The sequence below is a fragment of the Doryrhamphus excisus genome, chromosome 1, assembly GCF_030265055.1.
Source record: "Doryrhamphus excisus isolate RoL2022-K1 chromosome 1, RoL_Dexc_1.0, whole genome shotgun sequence".
NCBI classification, from domain to species: Eukaryota; Metazoa; Chordata; class Actinopteri; order Syngnathiformes; family Syngnathidae; genus Doryrhamphus; species Doryrhamphus excisus.
In genome coordinates, this window is record NC_080466.1 from 30,078,873 (window position 1) to 30,100,849 (window position 21,977).

General features: G+C 36.8%; 1 protein-coding gene across 3 annotated transcripts in view; it reads right to left on the reverse strand.

The window, feature by feature from the left end:
- Positions 1–21,732, reverse strand: part of snap25a (synaptosome associated protein 25a) — a 39,181-nt gene extending 17,449 nt beyond the window's left edge. For 2 of the 3 annotated variants that reach the window (XM_058064556.1, XM_058064537.1), the window contains exons 1-3: positions 21,570–21,732; positions 3,701–3,844; positions 608–649 (exon numbers count right to left, since the gene is read on the reverse strand). In XM_058064556.1, the coding sequence (XP_057920539.1) occupies positions 608–649; positions 3,701–3,772 (114 nt within the window). In that variant the 5' untranslated portion in view covers positions 3,773–3,844; positions 21,570–21,732. Of the gene's footprint in view, positions 1–607; positions 650–3,700; positions 3,845–8,120; positions 8,195–21,569 lie in introns of those variants that run through there. The other variant, XM_058064547.1, reaches the window with a different exon arrangement.
- Between the last annotated feature and the right edge of the window lie 245 nt (positions 21,733–21,977).

The window sequence follows — 21,977 nt, forward strand, 5'->3', positions numbered from 1 at the left end:
ACCAGAAAAGTGCATTAGAAGCAAGTTGAAAAAAAAAACAGAAAAAAACGACATACTAACCCCTTACGTTTTTTGTAAAAAGTCACCAAATTCAAACTCTGGCATTTTATGCCATTTTTGGATGCCCCTGGTGAGTGTGTGTGAGGTTTCCCCTGTTTTTTTCACCAGAAAAGTGCATTTTCAGCAAGTTGAAAAAATAAAAAAAAAACGACATACTAACCCCTTACGTTTTTTTTCAAAAATCAACGCCCTCAAACACTGGCGTTTTATGTGCTTTTTGGGTGCTTCTCGGCAAAAAAAAAGACATCCTATCCAGTCAAGATGTGTTTTCAAGGTGGGAACGGCTCGGCTAACAATCCTAAATAAAATGAATCCTCTTCGCTAGGACGTCTCTCTGTGGCTGAGGAGTGATGTTATTATGTGAGACAACCTGAGCATCCAACGGCGCTGCTGCTATGTTTAGCTTTCGCTTTGACATGGCGGCTAGGAACGACTATTAGTGGGGGTTGTATAAGACGGAGATTTAAGTTGTCAACAGGTTACATATTTACCATAAATGTCATTTAAAAAAAAGCACATTTTGAATATTTTCAAAAGGTAGTTTTACCTCTTCCACCAGCTGCAGCATACGACGAGTGCTCTCCAGTGACTGCGGGGGGGAAAAAAAATAGCTATTATTGGAAAAATAAGTGACATGCAATGTAAGCTCATATTGTACTCTTGACTGTAATATTCATTGGTTGTTTCATTCAGTAAACAAACTATATGATCACTTCCTGTACAGATGCTATATTGTTTTATAAAGTGTGTTAATTATAAATAAAGTGTACAAATATTAATAAAGTGTGTTTATTATTGTGGTAGTACTTTGAGAATGTTAGTATGGAATTGTTACACGTCTAGATTCAGTCTATTTCAGTGCATCACTCACAATAGGTCAGTATATATACACATATATATATATATATATATATACTATATATAAATATACATATATATATATATATACATATACAGTACATACATACATACATATATACACACACACTAGTATAACAACATGACAGCGTCACCTTTTAATGAACACTTTACAAACTACACTAAATTCATCAGACAGCAACTTAACATGAAGCACGTGTATATACAAATATTCACACATTCCTAATATGAGTTTAAAATAAAGCTGTGCTGCGATGTTGTCAGCTTCCTTCTTTTTTGCTTTGTGGCTCCCTCTGGTGGACAGAAGGTATTCGCAATGCTTAATATGCTCCTCCAATGAAAATGTATTATGGGAACAGTTTAAAAAAAAAATCATATTACACTCATATTGGTACATGTTTATATGATTCAGAGTATGATGTTTTTTTGTTTGAGATCACTGATAGCTTGTGATTGGCTCCTGCCCCATTATACCAATTTATGACTTGACTTTCCTTTTCTATAAGGGTGCGGCAACTACTACACATTCTGTGTACTTTCATTTTGGGCTCTTCCTTGTTCACTAATGGTAAGAGTCCTGCAATGTAACCAAATACATATGATTTTTCTAATAAAACATGTAAAAAAAAAACCTGTGTGAAATCATCATTGACTACCTCTCAGATAGTATTTACAATGTCATTATGGTACATCTCTGCAACTGCAATACTGTTGTCTGATAAATACTCTATTATTTCTAAGGTAGCTTTTCTATTGGATGTTATTATGCTGGTGTGTGTATAGCTATACTGTATTTGGATAGAATGTGGTTATTATACCACATATAGCTCTGGTTCCCAAGCTATATGAGGCTGCACCCCCCCCCCCAGCAGGGACACTCGATGACATCGCCGTCTTACACTGACACAGCTTCCTGTTGATCCCTGCAGTATCCACATCAAGAAATAAAGGGAATGTAAAAAAATTAACATTTTAAAAAGTTTTTTTTTTTTTGTGTCTTTATAGTCCCGACTGTTTATCATGCCACCATTTTGTGCACATTTTATTCTCCGGGATGCTCAATATTCTGCTAGTGGTTGTCAGTGTGAGTCATATGTGAACGTGGGGTAGGGGGGTGGGGGTGGTGACACACTCCAGGCGTTCAGTGGGGATGAACTAAACACCCACATACACACAAGGTCATACATGAATACTGCATATATTATATATATATGGCGGACACAAGGGAGTAAAGGCCTCTCGCTTACGTTTTAGGGCCATGTTTTTTTTGGGGGGGGGGGTGTGCAAGGCTATATGACGCAAAATGCGTAAAAACCACATTGGTGACCCCCCGATGTGAAACAGTTGCTGACCTACAAGCCGTTCTTTGTTCCACAAATGCCACCAGGAAGACAGAAAGACACATTACAAGTTTTTGCAGGTTTTAAAGTGATCTACTGAGCACCTGAACGCATCGTACAGATAGTAACCAACCTTACTGTCCTCAATAACAGTCTAAGTCGCATTTAATTTATTTTGACGTAGGACTTGGAGGGCGTTGAGAGAGCATGGAGGAGTGTAGCGTGCAGATGGTTACGCAATGTCCGAAAAATGCTAACGCGTGCACACGCATAGTTCAGTTCCAATTGTGAAAATTTTAACAATTCCGTGGTGTTATATTTGTTTTTTTGTTATTTTGATGTCTTTTGAAAAAATGGCTGCTATTGAATGAGTTAATAACATTTGGTGCTATAATATTCCAAGTGCATATGACAGAATACAGAAATTATTGTGCTTGTTAGGGGTGTAGGAAAATATAACGATACTCGTTCCATGATACTGTATTGCTATTAAAAAGTATGATATGGATATTTTTAGGCATTTACAAACTACACTAAATTCATCAGACAGCAACTTAACATGAAACACGTGTATATACAAATATTCACACATCCTAATATGAGTTTAAAATAAAGCTGTGCTGCGATGTCGTCAGCTTCCCTCTTTTTGCTTTGTGGCTCCCTCTGGTGGACAGAAGCCATTCGCAATGCTTAATATGCTCCTCCAATGAAATGCATTATGGGAACAGTTGTTGTTTTAAAGGTAGTAATGTAGATCATAATGTAAAAGGTGACACTGTCATGTTGTTATACTAGTGTTATACTATATATATATATATATATATATATATATATATATATATATATATACACACACACACACACACACACACACATACTAGTATAACACTAGTATAACAACATGACAGCGTCACCTTTTAATGAACACTTTACAAACTACACTAAATTCATCAGACAGCAACTTAACATGAAACACATGTATATACAAATATACAAACATCCTAATATGAGTTTAATGCTTAATATGCTCCTCCAATGAAAATGTATTATGGGAACAGTTTAAAATGTATTTTTTACACTCATATTGGTACATGTTTATATGTTTCAGAGTATGATGTTTTTTTTGTTTGAGATCACTGATAGCTTGTGATTGGCTCCTGCCCCAATATACCAATTTATGACTTGACTTTCCTTTTTCTAGAAGGGTGCGGCAACTACTATATACAGTACATTCTGTGTACTTTCATCTTTCTATGTACTTTCATCAGTACCCCCAGCAGTGCATATTGCTGGTGTAATTCAGTTTTTCCAGGAAATAATCTTTAACTACAAAAAAATATTGCCTTGTTAACAGTATCGTGATATATGGTATCGTGATACGTTATCGTATCGTATCGCCATATTCTAGTGCTTGTTCTCACCTCGTCGGCCAGCTGGTCGGCACGTTGCTGCATGTCTGACAGCTCGTTGCGCATGTCGGCGTCATCTGCCATGGCTGTTGGGTGCGGGGGGTGGAGAGGGTCTCCAACAGGGAAGAAAAGATCCTAGAGGGAATCCAGAAAGAGCTGAAAGAGAAAACAAGACAGCCGGGGATTTGGTGTAAACAGCTGAGGCCAGTGATGTGTCAACACTTCTAACCGAATCACGGCGTGACCTTGAACCAGTAGCCGGTGGTCACCGCACGGTTGCCGAAGGATAGATCACCATCAGAAGGCTCGGCTACTACAAGCGTGTCAGGCTCATTTGCACTGAGGTTGACCAGAAATGAAAGGACAAGCCACAATGGCCGCTCACACCACAAACATGTGCTTACATTTGCTAATTAGCTAATGATCAACGTCAGGCCGATTTGTTCTTTTAAGTACAGCGAGGCCGGTGTCACAATGTAGCCGTGTAGCCGTGCACGGCTTTAATAGATGTGACTTCATGGAAGGAGAGCAAGCACGGATGATTGCAGAGGAATGTCCAATTAGAGCAAAGGGTCTCCAAAGTGCGGCCCAGGGCCATTAACCACACGTGGCTGTTTTTTTTTTTTTAAATGGACCCTTGGCACATTCTAAAAATACAATTTAACATTGTAATCTAATGAGAAAATCTTGCATGATTTACTAGCATAAAGTTGAACGATTAAAGAAAAGGATGTTATATATGAAGATGTTTGATATTGGCTTTTATTTTGCCAAATAACGATATTACCGATACTGTCCAACTCTCAATTTCCGATACCGATATCAGCCGATAACATGACATGTGGTGGAATGAACACAAATGTGCTGTACACAGCATTTTTTTAAATCAGGAAAAAAAATTATATCAACCAATCATTTTAATAAAAAAAAAATTAAATAGATAAATTAACTAATTAAAATTAAATAATTTAAATTTTTTGTATTCTAATGATAAAAACATTACATTTTCAGAGAATAGATTCTTTTAAATTATGAGGAAAAATACTCTAATTTTTGGAGCCGAGTTAAAATATTAAAAAATATAGTATAATAATATATAATATAAAATAAATTAATTTAATTATATAATAATAATTTAATTATATATTATATTTATTATTATAAATAAACTATTAATTATAAAGTTAAATATATAAATAAATATAATACTTTTTACACAAAAATATGTAATATGAGAATGAAATAAAAAGGTAAAAATATTTGAGGGGGAAAACAACAATAAAGTCAAAAAATACTCTAATTTTTGGAGCCGAGTTGAAATATTAAAAAATATAGTATAATAATATATAATATAAAATAAATTAATTTAATTATATAATAATAATTTAATTATATATTATATTTATTATTATAAATAAACTATTAATTATAAAGTTAAATATATAAATAAATATAATACTTTTTACACAAAAATATGTAATATGAGAATGAAATAAAAAGGTAAAAATATTTGAGGGGGAAAACAACAATAAAGTCAAAATATTAAGAATAAAAGTCATATACTAATGAGGAATTTTACAAGGTTTTTGCAAGAATAAATTCTTAACATGAGGAAAAATCATGCAATTTTTGGAACATAGAGTTGAGATTAAGATTAAGATTAAGATATGCCTTTATTCGTCCCTCAGTGGGGAAATTTGTATTGCACAGCAGCAAGAGTACAGAATCAGTTAAGCAGTACAAAATACACAATATAGAAAAATAAACAATATAACGACTCAAGTATTAACAAAAATCAACAGTTTTTCCCAGAGTTATATACAATACAGTATGTAGATAATATGAGACGAGATGATATATATGACCAGTCTATACACTGAGATCTTGCTAGTGAGTTAATATGAGGCATTAAAGAAATACTTCACATAGAACTTAATATATTGCATTTAGAGCCTTAATATTGCACATGGAGGTTGATCAGATATTGCACAGTGAATGGGGTCTGGAGTAACTATACTGAATGTAAAAAGCAAAATATTACACAGATGTACATAGCAGTGTAGAAGTCTATTGGGAGCAGTGCTGGTTGTACAGCCTGACAGCTAGATATATATTTATAAAAATAACGTGTAAAATACTACGGGAGTAAAGTCGTAATATTATTGGAACAAACTTAAACATTACATGGGATGAAGCTGAAATATTCGGATAAAAATTGAAAAAAAAGAAAAAAATAGTATAATGTAAAATAAATTATTAATTTATTTTTTTATTATATAATAATTTTATTATATCTTATATTTATTATTATAAATAAATGATTAATTATAAAGTAAAATATATAAATATGGTATTCCTGCCCTAAATTCTCTCTCTGCTCGCCTTTTCTGTGCTGCGTGGCTTCACAACAGCAGCCATGTTGGCTTACATAAACCTCAAAGTGCACGGCGCACCGCAGTGCTTCGCGTCTGAATCCGGTCCGATTTACAGCAGACTTCATGGCGACTTGACACGGGGGGTGGAGTGGACGGATTATCGCTTCCCTGCAGATTTATGTAACCAAAATCAAACATTGGGCTTTGAACACACCGCGCTGACCTTTTTACTTTATGGCTCAATTTACAGGCGTCACATTTTGCATCATAGCTCGCCTCAGCGCTTCCTGAATTTCTCTTCATCCTTTTTTTTTCCCAACAAGGAGGAGGTACAGTACTGCAACCATTATGTAACTAGTAGCTTCTAACTACTACAATTACTCTGATTATATACTACAACATTGCTACAAAATACAAACAATCCTTAAGCCTATGGGAATCAAACCCAGGTCTTTCCGATCTCCTGACTGTGTAGGCTACATGATAACCGCCCATCTTTATATCTAATATGTCTTATTTTCTCTGATTATATCTGCTGTACTGGGTAAACAAATGTAAAGGTGACTGTGGGGGTGTTATAGTATCTGCAGGTCTCTAATAATGTTAAGATTTAGGAGATTAGAAACAGGATTTTCCATGCAAAATATTGTATTAATAATCCTAGTATGAGTGGTTAGCAAGCTGGCCTCACAGCGAGGAGACCCGAGTTCAATTCCACCCTCGGCCATCTCCTCTGTGTAGAGTTTGCATGTTCTCCCCGTGCATGCGTGGGTTTCCTCCCACATTCCAAAAACATGCTAGGTTAATTAGCGACTCCAAACTGTCCATAGGTATGAATGTGAGTGTGAATGGTTGTTTGTCTATATGTGCCCTGTGATTGGCTGGCCAACAGTCCAGGGTGTACCCCGCCTGGGATAGGCTCCAGCACCCCCGCGCGACCCTCGTGAGGACAAGCGGTGGAGAATGAATGAATGAATGTCCTTACCTTTAGACATCTCTACAATTTTACTATACAAACTATGCTAACTAACCCTACTTTGTAGAGATTCCCTGCACAAATTAATGGCAATTAGTGTACATTGGAGTCCTCCAGACGTGAAATAACACCCCTATAGCAAATTGTCCATAGGTATGAATGTGAGTGTGAATGGTTGTTTGTCTGTATGTGCCCTGTGATTGGCTGGCCACCAGTCCTCTCGTCCGAAGACAGCTGGGATAGGCTCCAGCACCCCCGCAAACCCTTGTGAGGATAAGCGGTAGAAAATTAATAAATTAATTTCTGCTATATTGCATAATAGGACTGTGAAGGTGACTATAGAGGTGTTATTTTACAGGGTGTACCCCTCCTCTCGCTCGAAGACAGCTGGGATAGGCTCCACCCCGACCCTCATGAGGATAAGGGTATATACCTTTTAATACCTGACTGCTGTGCCCCGCCCGCTTTTAGCCTTGTTTTAGCTCTGAATGAATGTTTGGATATTGTATTTTAATGCATCGTTTACTCTGTTTTTACTCAACTGTATTTTTATTTCTTTTTTTTTTCTACTGGAACACGTCTTTGAGCACTCTGAAAAGCACAATACAAATAAAATGTATATTATTATTAGAAAACGAATGAATGAATGAATCTTACTATGCTAATATTCCAATAGCATCAATTAACTGCAAATGTCAACATAATGCTAACACTCATTTTCACTAATAGCAAACAATGTGACACGTGGCCTGACAGTTGACCGTTTTTCTCGTGATTCCTAGCTTGTTTCGTTTTTACAAGAAAACGTCAACATCCGTATGTACGCTAAATATGACCTTAAATGGAGAACCACCCGTAAACAAACCAAAAACTTTAGTGTTTTTAGTGTAATGAACTTCACTCACGCCATAGCAAATGCGGCTCTCTGTTACGACGACAGATAGAAAAATCATGGCGGATATTCCCCACACCGCCACAAAGCGTCACACAGCGTCTGAATCTCTTTTTTTTTAACTGCATTCTAACCTGAACACATCACTAACAGCACCATTCCAACAAACATGTACTATTTGGAACTTACGTCTCTCGTCCATTCATCCTGGGAAGCACACTTCCTCATTCACTTTACAAGAACACGACGTGCATTCACGGACACTCCGTACATCACAACACCTTTATAATACATAAAAAAAGATGAAGAAAAACATGAGGCGGATGTTCTTGTGACTTGTTTCGGAATTCTTAATTCGGATAAACAATTTAATACATTGAAGTATGCTGAATAATACACTGAAAACAAAGTACCTTCAATTACGTGATGTCTTTGAACGCTACTCTTCATTGGTCATAATAACACGGTTTAAAGCAGGGGTCTCAAACTCAATTTACTTGGGGGCAAAAAAACGCATTTATTAAAAACAATTTTTTTAAAAAAATTCCAATTTTCTACAAGAAAAGCTCTGATAAAACATTCCACTGTTCTCAAATATCTTACTTTTTATTTTTCTACACAAAATAAGATGACAAATAAATAAACAAATCAAGAATAAAGAAAATCAATCAATCAGTAATAAATAAATAAATATAATAATAACAATAAAACGGCAAATAATAAAAACTTAAGAAACCACATATAGTTGGTGGGTAGACAAATTATTATTTTTTTCAGATTAAAATGAACAAAGCATTATTAGAGCCCTGTAGACATGACAAAACATGACTATAGTCACATTTATACTCTTTTTTTATATACAACATATTGCGCAACTGCAGGGTCTAGAGACACATGCTAACTCGCAAACTAGAGAGCTAGCGACCTAAACGGTAGCCTTCAAGTTATTTCCTTTCAACTTAAATAGCCAAAAACCTACCACTTCCACACGGATAGGGAGGATAACTATTAACAGTTATTTAACCTTTAACATGAACATTAATCAAACGTAATAATAATTTTTTCTGGGTACATGATACCGTACAGCATCCATATCAAACTTTCATATCAAGGCGGGGGCCTCAAACTAGTGTCCTGCGGGCCATATTTGGCCCGTGGGCCGCGTGTTTGAGACCCCTGGTTTAAAGTGTGATTGAAATGTTCTAAAAAGACTAGTGTTAGATTTGTGTGTTTTTTTTTTTTTTAAGCTTGATTGACGTATTTAGTTGGTTTGGATCCGTTCATACACGTATAATCCTGTCCTGTCATTTATCTTCCTCTTCATTAAATACAGTACAAAATTAGCATATTTCCGGCGTAGTTGCCCATCGTGATTAATCTGTTGTAATGTTTTTATATGAGCGTGCAAGTGTAATAAAATCAAGGTGACAGTACATAAAGAAGGATTGATCGGTATCTGTATTCCGCCGTGCATCACCTCTGAAAAAGCACGCTGCATGATAAACTGAAAGGTACGATAACAAAATAGCATATCGAGATAAATTGTGTGTTTCCAGGATATTTTGAAGATACTTTATCTTGAAATCTTCTCTTCCTGGAAGCTCTTAGAAACCCAGAAAGAGATTAGAGGAATGCAAAGAAGCAAAAGACTGGAACCGAGGACGGGAAATTGGGTACGGTAATATACCCAATATACCGTTTATGTTGACGTGTTGTAGTGTTGTTAACGTTGCCACTAACAAAGTCAGTGTTTTGCAAGTCTTTAATCTAAAATTTTGAGTCAAGTCTAAAGTCAAGTCCAAATATTAAGTAATGTATTTTATTCAGAATCATGAAATTATTCCTAAATTGTGTACGACGACGAGGATGTCAACATATTCCTCTGGCAAAACCAACCGCTGATGTCGATGTTGATGTCAGTCAACCAGTCCGAGGCGGTGTCGACATAAACGGGCCCCAATGTACACTAATTGCTGTTAATTTGTGCAGGGAATCTCTACAAAGTAGGGTTAATTAGCATAGTAAAATAACATTGTAGAGATGTCTGAAGGTAAAATAACACCCCTATAGTCAACTTTACACTCCTATTACGCAATATAGCGGACATTCATTCATTCATTTTCTACCGCTTATCCTCACGAGAGTTTGCGGAGGTGCTGGAGCCTATCCCAGCTGTCTTCGGGCGAGCCAATCACAGGACCAATTAACCTAGCATGTTTTTGGAATGTGGGAGGAAACCGGAGTACCCGGAGAAAACCCACGCATGCACAGGGAGAACATGCAAACTCCACAAAGAGATAGCCGAGGGTGGAATTGAACTCTGGTCTCCTAGCTGTGAGACCTACGTGCTAACCACTCGACCACTGTGCAACCATATATATATATAGCAGACATAATAAGATATAATATAGACTCTCACATGCTAGCATTGGGAGAGTTTACTTTAGTTTAGTTGACATTACTGACACCTAGTGACTAGTTTGGGGTACTACATATCATCACATGTGTTTGAATGTGTCTACTGAATGCCTTATAATTGTATTTTAGTTCATTTAGCCGTTTTTATGCTTGAAAATGCTTAATATAGGCACAAAAATATGCATATTATTGACAAGTAATAGGCAGTCTACAACCACAAAACAGCAATGATTTATTATTTAATAAAATTTTGAAAAAAAACGTGACAAACTGAAGCCGCAAAATTGGAATCCATGTTCAAATATGACAACATTTTCATCCCAGTAAGATTTTAAATGCTAAGATGCTAGATGAGCACACACCACCATCACCATTACGGTACACCCATTACACAACCACAACACCGGACTCTAACCAAGGTGACCTTGTGACCTGGTACCAACAGGGAGACGATAAAAATCAGGATGCTGACTTTTATTAAAACACACAACAGGGCTGTAGAATGAAGCACTAAACAAACAAACCTGTCAAAATAAGAGCGCGTGGACACTTTTATTACACCCGGCTCGCCTGTAGGAGCGTGTCAGGGTGTGGTTTGCTGATTAGCGCTGGTGTTGAATTGATGGCACTCCAGAAAAGGGGGGGGGGGGGCTCGTAAAAAGGTGATGTATGGCTCAGACAGGCGATTATTGGATTTAGGCTGAACGCGGCATCGACTCCCATATAGGATTTGAAATAAATGGCTAGCAATACAAGCTGCAATTCCATACATAAGGAATAGCATTGAATAGCATCTATTCAACTTTAAAGTGTATCAATTTATCATGCCTTTTTATGACTTCACAATGGTCGCCATGGGAACAATAACATCAGATATGAATGTAACACGGGATTGCGCACCTCCATCCTGTAGTATTATTTCTTCTTTAGATACTACATCTCCAATCAAATACTTTGTATTGTCCCCCGCTTGTCCCCGCACTCCCCTCTCTGTTTTCTTTTTTTGTATTTTCTATCCCCTCCTGCTCCGGTCCAGCCGCTCCAAATATGCATAACAAAAACATCAAATAAAGGCAAACAATAACAAATCTGTTTAGCAAGTAAGGGAATTTAGATGAATAGTACTATTCTAGTAATATTGGACAGGACCAAAAATATCATTTTAATAAAATAAAGTTGAAAATATTAAAGTCAAACAAAACAAACTGAAGTTTTAATTTTTGGAAAATTCGGTTGGAAAAAAAAATTATAATATTATGAGGATAAAGTCATAATTACAAAAGGAAAGTAGGACATGGAAAAAACTAAGAATTTAGAAGAATAAAGTCAAAATATTAAGCGAAAAAAAGGCATATTCCAAAGAGAAAAAAATTCAAGTTTTAATTTTTGGAAAATTCAGTTGGAAAAAAAATTATGATATTATGAGAATAAAGTCATAATTACAAAAGGAAAGTAGAACATGGAAAAAAGAAATAATTTACAAGAATAAAGTCAAAATATTAAGAGAAAAAAGGCATATTCCAATGAGGAAAAATGTTGTATTTTTTTGGAAAATTAGGTTGCGAAAAAAAATTATAATATTATGAGAATAAAGTCAAAATTACAAGAGGAAAGTAGGACATGGAAAAAACTAAGAATTTACAAGAATAAAGTCAAAATATTGAGAGAAAAAAAGGCATATTCCAATGAGCAAAAAATTGCAATATTATGCAAAAAATATTGTCATATTGATTTTTTAATAAAATATAATATGACAGACAAACAAAACAAAATAAAGTTGAGAAATTATGATAATTCAAATTCTGCATCACAGTACATGTCGGCATTCATGCATCCCCAGTGCCGGCAGCATTCATGCAGCCCCCCCATCCCCCACAACCACAACGCTTTGTTTTTCTATGCTATATTTGCTAGAAGCATAACCCCCGCCTGAATAATAACGATGATGTAACATGACACAACACACCTAAGTGTCACTTCAGCTGGAGCTCTCTCTCTCTCTCTCTCTCCGGAGAGGAGCTAGCATTAAGTGCTTAAGCGACGTCCTGGCGGGTGGCTCTACAGACACTGACATGCATTATTGACCCGAGAATCCCTCACCCCCGACCCTTATTCATCACACACACACATAGTTAATAGCTTTCTTGAACATATTAAACAGATATGCTACTAATGCTATGCTATATGCTATATGCTACTGGTATAAACCGATGCAAAACTGCATAGGAAAATAACAATTCAAACCTAAGTTCTTCTTCCGGGTTACGTTACACAATGAAGTCGATAATCCCACAAGACAACACGGTATCGATGCCTCGCAGCATTTTTGACGGGCGAATTCAAGGGCTTCCAAAAGACAAAAGGACAAGAACAAGCGAAGTGAAACCACTTTCATCATTGGCTTAATTGCGTTGTAAGGGAGATGCTGCCGTGGATGCATCTGCCAGTAAAAGACCCATGCAAGGTGAACACAAGGGCGTCTGCGATGATATCAGTCGCCTTAACTGGAATATCACTGCATGCTATTACAGCCGGTATTTGACTGCTAGGGGAGGAGACATGACGGTGTTCTGGGGGGGCCCCAGAAACACTAAAAAGATGGGGGGCGGAGGGGTGGTGGTGGTGGGGGGGGGGGGGACTGGTGGGATTAGCATATGATGAAAAAACCACTGAGGCAATCTCTGTACATGTTGACGGTGTTTTGGATTTTAGCACATTTGGTTTACGATGCTGTAAAAGTCTAAGCAGAGACTTGTAAACGAGTCAGCGTGGACCTGCTTAAGTCGGTCACGCTCATGTCGACCCCCCCCCCAACCGATGTTAGACATACAGGATGTGACTCATGAATAAAGTCTTTTTACCGACTCGGGACTCATGGTTACTCACCTCCGTTAATTCATTCACTTACTCACGACAAAGACTCGGGTGTCAGTAACTCAGGACCAGTTGACAAAGACTCACATTTCACTGACTCACAAGTGCGCAACGAAGACTTGATATGTTTTCTCGGACTCACAAGAGCTTCATGAAGCTCACAAAGACTTGGCCAAGATTCAAGTTTCACTGATTTACGGGTACTTGACAAAGACCGGAGTTACACTGATTCACAGGTGCTCGACACAACTGGAGTGTCGCTAACTCATGGGTACTCAACGAGTACTTCAGTGTAACTGACTCGCGAGTAGTGTCAAGACGACTAAGGGATTTGACAAAGACTCAAGTTTTACTGGCTTACATGTGTGTGACGGAGACTTGAGTTGCACTGACTGATGGGAACTCAAAGAAAACTCAAGTTTCACTGACTCACAGGTCCCCAACAAAGATCAGGTTTCACTGATTCATGGCTGCTTGACAAAGACTTGAGTTTCACTGACTGATGGGTACACAACAAAAACTTAAGTCTCACTGACTCACAGGTAACCGACGAATACTCAAATTTCTCAGACTCACAAGTGCTCAACAAAAACTCAGGTTTCACTGATTCACAGGTGCTTGATGAAGACTGGAGTGTCACTAACTCATGGGTAATCAACGAATACTTGAGTTTAACTGACTCACAAGTACTACATGAAGACTGAAGAATTTGACAAAGACTCAAGTTTTTCTGACTTACACAGAGACTTAAGTTTCACTGACTGATGGGTACTCAACGAAAACTCAAGTTTCACTGACTCACCGGTAATCGACAAATACTAAAATTTCACTGACTCACGGGTGCTCAACAAAGACTCAGGTTTCACTGATTCACAGGTGCTTGATGAAGACTTGAGTTTCATTGACTCAAGAGTGCTTGATGAAGACTGGACTTCACTGACTCGCAGGTGCTTGACAAAGACCGGAGTGTCACTAACTCATGGGTACTCAACGAATACTTGAGTTTAACTGACTCACAAGTACCACATAAAGACTAAGGGTTTGATGAAGACTCAAGTTTTTCTGACTTACACAGATACTTAAGTTTCACTGACTCACGGGTGCTCAACAAAGACTCAAGTTTCACTGATTCACAGGTGCTTGATGAAGACTTGAGTTTCACAAACTCATGGGTACTCAACGAATACTTGAGTTTAACTGACTCACAAGTACTACATGAAGACTGAGGGGTTTGACAAAGACTCAAGTTTTTCTGACTTACACGGAGACTTAAGTCAATGCACCGTTAACCGACGAATACTAAAATTTCACTGACTCACGGGTGCTCAACAAAGACTCAGGTTTCACTGATTCACAGGTGCTTGACAAAGACTTGAGTTTCACTTACTGATGGGTACTCAACGAATACTGAAGTTTTACTGACTCACTAGTAATCGACAAATACTCAAATTTCACCGATTCACAGGTGCTAGAGTTTCACTGACTCATGGGTATTTGACAAAGACTCGAGTTTTACTGACTTACTGGTGTGTGACGGAGACTTGAGTTTCACGGACTCACCAGTGCTTGACGAATACTAAAATTTCACTGACTCACAGGTGCTCAACAAAGACTCAAGTTTCACTGATTCACAGGTGCTTGACGAAGACTTGAGTTTCACTGACTCATGGCTACTCAACGAATACTGAAGTTTTACTGACTCACTAGTAATCGACAAATACTCAAATTTCACCGATTCACAGGTGCTAGAGTTTCACTGACTCATGGGTATTTGACAAAGACTCGAGTTTTACTGACTTACTGGTGTGTGACGGAGACTTGAGTTTCACGGACTCACCAGTGCTTGACGAATACTAAAATTTCACTGACTCACAGGTGCTCAACAAAGACTCAAGTTTCACTGATTCACAGGTGCTTGACGAAGACTTGAGTTTCACTGACTCATGGCTACTCAACGAATACTGAAGTGTCACTGACTCACTAGTAATCGACAAATACTCAAATTTCACCGATTCACAGGTGCTAGAGTTTCACTGACTCATGGGTATTTGACAAAGACTCGAGTTTTACTGACTTACTGGTGTGTGACGGAGACTTGAGTTTCACGGACTCACCAGTGCTTGACGAATACTAAAATTTCACTGACTCACAGGTGCTCAACAAAGACTCAAGTTTCACTGATTCACAGGTGCTTGACGAAGACTTGAGTTTCACTGACTCATGGCTACTCAGCGAATACTGAAGTGTCACTGACTCACTAGTAATCGACAAATACTCCAATTTCACCGATTCACAGGTGCTTGAGTTTCACTGATTCATGTGTGTTTGATCAAGACTGGACTTCACTGACTCACTGGTGTGCGACAAAGACTTGAGTTTCACTTACTCATGGCTACTCAACGAATACTGAAGTGTCACTGACTCACTAGTAATCGACAAATACTCAAATTTCACCGATTCACAGGTGCTTGAGTTTCACTGACTCATGGGTACTAGATGAAAATTGGACTTTCATTGACTCACAGGGATTTAACAAAGACTCGAGTTTTAGTGACTTACTGGTGTGTGACGGAGACTTGAGTTTCACGGACTCACCAGTGCTTGACGAATACTCAAATTTCACCAACTCATGAGTAGTTTCAATGGTAGTTTGTGCATGAACGCTGAGGAATGACGGGTAATTTGAGTGAACGAAGTACCCGATTCACTTTAGTGAGTGACTCATCAGACCTGAGATCAGTGTAAGGAATGGATTTTCCCATCACTAGTCTATGTCTAGTGTCCATTATGTTGTTTTTTCTTACTTCTTCATGTTCTTTTTCTTACTAAACAATGCCAGTGTTGATTACATTGACGATGTTGACGTTGACGTCAGACAGCTAGTCTATATTCCATATTCCCTAGTCAATATTCTAGCATAGCGTCAGCAGAATTCCTTCAGCTAAAACCACCATCAATCCATAACGACTTCATCAATATTGAGGCATTCCATTCCCCCTTCTGGTCACGGAGCAGCTGGGGAATATAAAAAGAGCATAATTCCAACGACATCCACGACCGGTGATCCTGATTGATATCAGAACTCAGCTGGAAGTGTTCTGCATTTCATTCACATCAGTTCTGGAGTAGCTAGGCCACTTCAGAGCCTGTTAAATATTTGACAAGTCATAAAAACAGAGACATTAAAAAGCAATCAGGCTTGCCTGGAGGATAGCACACTCAACACACACACACACACACACACACTCAAAAATATCAAATTACAACACAACTGCTGTGTTTGATGCCTGTAAGCAAGTGGAAGACGTTACGTTAGCACAAATGACATGTATGAACAACAAACATGAACCTGACGTAATCTACTGATCTGTTGCCAACCAACAGAGGCACTGTTACTGTTAGTATATACTATATACTGTATATGTACTTCTGTTCTGTGTATATACAATGTGTATACTACATACATTATGTTTCTTTGTTTCCAGCAGAATGACAAAATGAAATGTCACGTGGTCCGTCATTGTAGCAACGCACAACGAGGTACTCTTCATGGTCGTAAGGTCGTAACACCAAACGTCGTAACCACAAAATGTCATAATATGAAACAACATAACCACAAAATGTCCTATCACCAAACATTGTAATCACAAAATGTTGTAACACCAAACATCGTAACCACAAAATGTTGTAACATCAAACATCGTAACCACAAAACATTGTAATACCAAACATTGTAACCGTGAAATGTTGTAACACCAAACATTGTAACCACAAAATGTCATAACTTCAAACATTGTAACCGCAAAATGTTGCAACACCAAACATTGTAACCACAAAATGTCATAACTTCAAACATTGTAACCGCAAAATGTTGTAACACCAAACATCGTAACCTCAAAATGTTGTAACACCAAACATCATAACCTCAAAATGTCATAATGTCAAACATCGAAACCACAAAATGTCATAACATCAAACATCGTAACCGCAAAATGTTGTAACACCAAACATCGTAACCGCAAAATGTTGTAACATCAAACATTGTAACCGCAAAATGTTGTAACACCAAATATTGTAACCGCAAAACGTTGTAACACCAAACATTGTAACCACAAAATGTCATAACATCAAACACGGTAACCACAAAATGTCATAGCATGAAACACTGTAACACAAAATGTTGTAAAACCAAACATCATAACCACAAAATGTTGTAACATCAAATATTGTAACCGCAAAATGTTGTAACACCAAACATCGCAACCACAAAATGTTGTAACACAAACATCGTAACCACAAAATGTCATAACATCAAACACAGTAACCAGAAAATGTCATAGCATGAAACACCGTAACACAAAATGTTGTAAAACCAAACATCGTAACCACAAAATGTCATGACGGCAAACAAATGTGACACCAAATATCGTCTAAATCAAGGATCTAAAAAAAAAATCAAGATTCAGGCGACATTTTGATATTTTCCATGTTTTAAAAAGGAATCCAAAAATGGATCCACGTAGATCTGCCAACAAGCCGTTTGTGGCATTTCTGTTCCACGCTAACCAGCAATTGTGAATGCTCTTCTCCGAAAAATGCCTATTTTTAACACACGATTTGTTCCGCTCTGATTTTGGATCAACATTTGCAATAACAGTGACTTATTAGAATTGATTCATCTCCTTTCCATTGTTCACATGCGACACAATCCGGATGCCTCACACACTTATTAAAGGCATTTATCCTATCAAATTCATAGGTACTCACTATTAATAAATGCTAAAATAAGATGATGCATTAATTGATGGACTATGGTGCATTCAAGAACCGCCGAACACAACAGCGCAACAGCTCAACGATTGGCAGATTGGCACATTATCAGTGACGCACGAAGATATAAACAAGTAGAAACCGGGGGCTTTTTAACAATGCTACATGGTACATAATTGTCATTAGTATCAATTTTCAATATTTTTTCATAAGGCAAAAATAATCTTGACTCCAAAATTTATATAATGTCTTTTGTACTCCTTTCTAAGAATCTTAAGACGTCCAGAAAACTACAAACGCTTCACTAAATCGTCTGTCTCTCTTTGCACCACTGCAGCTTTAGTGCCTCGGGAGCGGCCATTTTGTTTTTGTGTTGTTGTTTACATGCTGAGCGTGTCTGGGAGAAAGTGAGCGGCTCTCCTCGGAGCGCTGACTGGACAGAAAAAAAAAACAAAGAAAAAAAAAAAGCTCAAAACTCTTGTCTTTCATCCCGACATCTAGAACAAAATCCTCACAGCTTCTTCGAAAAGATGATTGACACATCTAAAAAGGCGCTGTAACATATGGTAGGGGTGCGTGGATCAATCCAAATATTGATTTTTATTTCTTTTCTATGTATCAGTATTTGGCACTGTATGTACTTTCAGATCAATACTAACATTTTCAGTATCACACTTCAGTCTTAGCATGCAGTCATTTTATTTTATTTATTTTATATTTTAGTATTTGTATAATATAATATATATATAAGTATATATATATATAAAGTATAATATACTTTGTTGCCCGTTTCAAAACACGATACATAACATAACATTTGTTTTGTACTTGATGATACTTTAACCACGTTCAGAGACAAAGGTTAGCTAGCAGTGATTGTGCTAAGTCATGCTAACTAGCGTTAGCATGGGGCTCAGAGCAATCAGTGATTAAAACAGTGATTGGAAAATGACAGTTGTCAGTTTGACTATCTAGAATTTATAAAAATAAATTAAAAATTTATAAGAATAAAGTCTTGAATTTATGGAAAATAAATGTTAAATTCACAAGAAAAAAAGTTGTAAATTTACGGTAAAAAAAGTGCTAAATTAATGAGAATAAATTTGTAAATTTATGGGAATAAAGTCGTAGTTTACAGGATGAAAAAAGTCTTACATTTATGAGAATAAAGTTGTACATTTACGAGAAAGAAAGTCTTAAATTTTACGAGAATGAAGTGGTAAAGTTATGTTACATTTATGAGAATAAAGTCTTCAATTTACGGGAAAAAAAATGTTAAATTAACAAGAATAAAGTGGAAATTTCTGAGACAAAAAAATAGCAAATTGACAAGAATAAAGTTGTAATTTACATGGGAAAAAAATCTTAAATTTACAAGAGTAAAGTTGTAAATTTACAGGAATTAAGTCATAATTTACAGGGAAAAAAAGTCTTACATTTATGAGAATAAAGTCATAAATTTACGTGAAAAAAGCCAAAATTTTGGGGGGAAAAAAAGTTGTAAATTTATGAGAATAAAGTTGTAAATTTAAGGGGAAAAAAGTAATAAATTTACGAGAATAAAGTCATAAATTTGTGGGGGAAAATAGTAGTAAATTTACGAGAATAAAGTCATAAATTTAGAAGAAAGAAAGTCTTAAATTTACGAGAATGAAGTGGTAAATTTACTGGAAAAAAGTTGGAAATTTACGAGAAATCATTTGGAAAGTTACAGGAAAAAAGTCTTAAATTTATGATGATAAAGTCTTCAATTTACGGGGGAAAAATTGTTAAATTAACGAGAATAAAGTGGAAATTTACGAGAAAAAAAGTAATAAATTAACAAGAATAAAGTGGAAATTTCTGAGACAAAAAGCAGCAAATTGACAAGAATAAAATCGTAATTTACAGGAAAAAAAAATCTTAAATTCATAAGAGTAAAGTTGTAAATTTACAGGAATTAAGTCATAATTTACAGGGAAAAAAGTCTTACATTTATGAGAATAAAGTAATAAATTTACGGGAAAAAAGTCATAAATTTGTGGGAAAAAAGTTGTAAATTTGTGGGGAAAAAAGTAATAAATTTACGAGAATAAAGTCATACATTTGTGGGGAAAAAAGTAGTAAATTTATGAGAATAAGGTCATAAATTTGTGGGGGAAAAAAGTAGTAAATTTACGAGAATAAAGTTGCAAATTTAAGGAAAAAAAGGAATACATTTACAAAAATAAAGTCATAAATTTATAGAGCATAAATAGAGCATAGAAGAAAACTTTCCCCTTGCTTCAGGCCAGCTTTTATTTATGACGTTGCAGCAAAACACAGCACACGCAGATTAGCATGGCTAGCCCTTCTCACGCCTACCTTCCATACCCGAGGCCAACGTCTACATGACTACACCCTTTTTTTTATACCTTTTTCTCATATATTTACGACCTTTTTCTCGACTTTATTGTCGTGAATTTACAACTTTATTCTTAAAACTGTCAGATCCACGATACCCACAGACACTTTTGAAAAAAAAAAAAAACACATTTAAGTCAGTACGCAGTATGAATTGCAGTACACCAACATCAGTACAATATGCGTTCATCGCTAATATGAATGAACGCGCTAATATTGTGCGTCATCATTCATCCATCCTTCTCAATGTGGTCCTCCTCTCCCCCTCGTTTCCCCTGCAAGCTGCATAAAGGTGATACGGTATAGCCGCTATGGCAACCACAGCATCCTTGGCAGTGTGTGTGTGTGTGTGTGTGGTGTGTTCAAGTGTTCACCGTATTTGGAAGCTCTAATCAGCTATACCGATATACAGTATATATATATATATGCTGTGGATGTAGTGTAGCCCATATTAACAATACTTTAGACAGCATTACTATTAGATAATACATAGTAATACATATAAAATATGTAATAAAACTAATAATGAGCTATATATTTTTTTTTTAATTCTCAAAATCCAGCACGTGCGTGGTCATGCTCATTAATGGGGAGGAGAGGGGGGGGGGTCGTCTGCGTGGTTTTACCATGTTGCACATGTATGTCGCCATCCGCATGGAAGCCAAAAAAAAAGGACGCATTCACCAAGTATACATGACACATTTGACTGTTGCATTGGATTTGGATTTCTATTACCATTACCCGCATGCACCCCATTTTGCAGTCCATCGATTGCAAGATCTTTGCTGCGACATCAACATCCGGCCCCGTTTCAATTCCCCTCAAAGAGTTAAAAAAAAACAACACAATAAATTCACGTAGATTCGACAAGCGATGCGCTGTCGCTGTCCATGGTTCTGAAAGCCAGAAAACGCCCACATTGAATCGACGCATTATTGCGCATCGCATCCATCCACTGCGCGTTTCTACCGGGCGGGAGGTCACGCATTGCCACTTTTCCGTTTTAAAAATAAACCAAATCATGCTCAAAATTCCACGCAAACATGACGTAAACACATATCAATCACTTATTCATTCAGAAGACAAGAAAGCATTTTAGAGTCTTAATGCGCAAAAAATAAAATAAAAAAAATAACTGGCGAGGATACATGAGGAAATACTTGATATGTATATTTATAAAAATAATAAACTCACCAAAGCTTCTTGTCAGCACAGCAGGAAATGTGCTCGTATTTTGGCCCGCAGCTTGTGTGTCTTCCTGTGTGGAGAATGTGCTGCAAAGGCACTGCGCCGAATCCCTCTCACTTCTTCTCCTTCAATGGGGGGAAGCAGTGCAGCTCTCGTCAAAGATGGCGGAGCCTCTGACGTCAGCAGCAGCTTTTAATAGATATATATTTTAAAAAAAAGGGTGTGTTTTTATTTTTTTTAATATCTATACACAATGCACGATAGCGTACACATTAATATTTTAAATGTTGGTTTATGTTTGTATTTCAGTACACTCAATATAGACTGGCAGGACACTTTATTAGGTACACCTGCATGAGCCAACATTTTTTCCTCACACAAGCTAAAAAAATCAATTAATATTAATAAATTCAA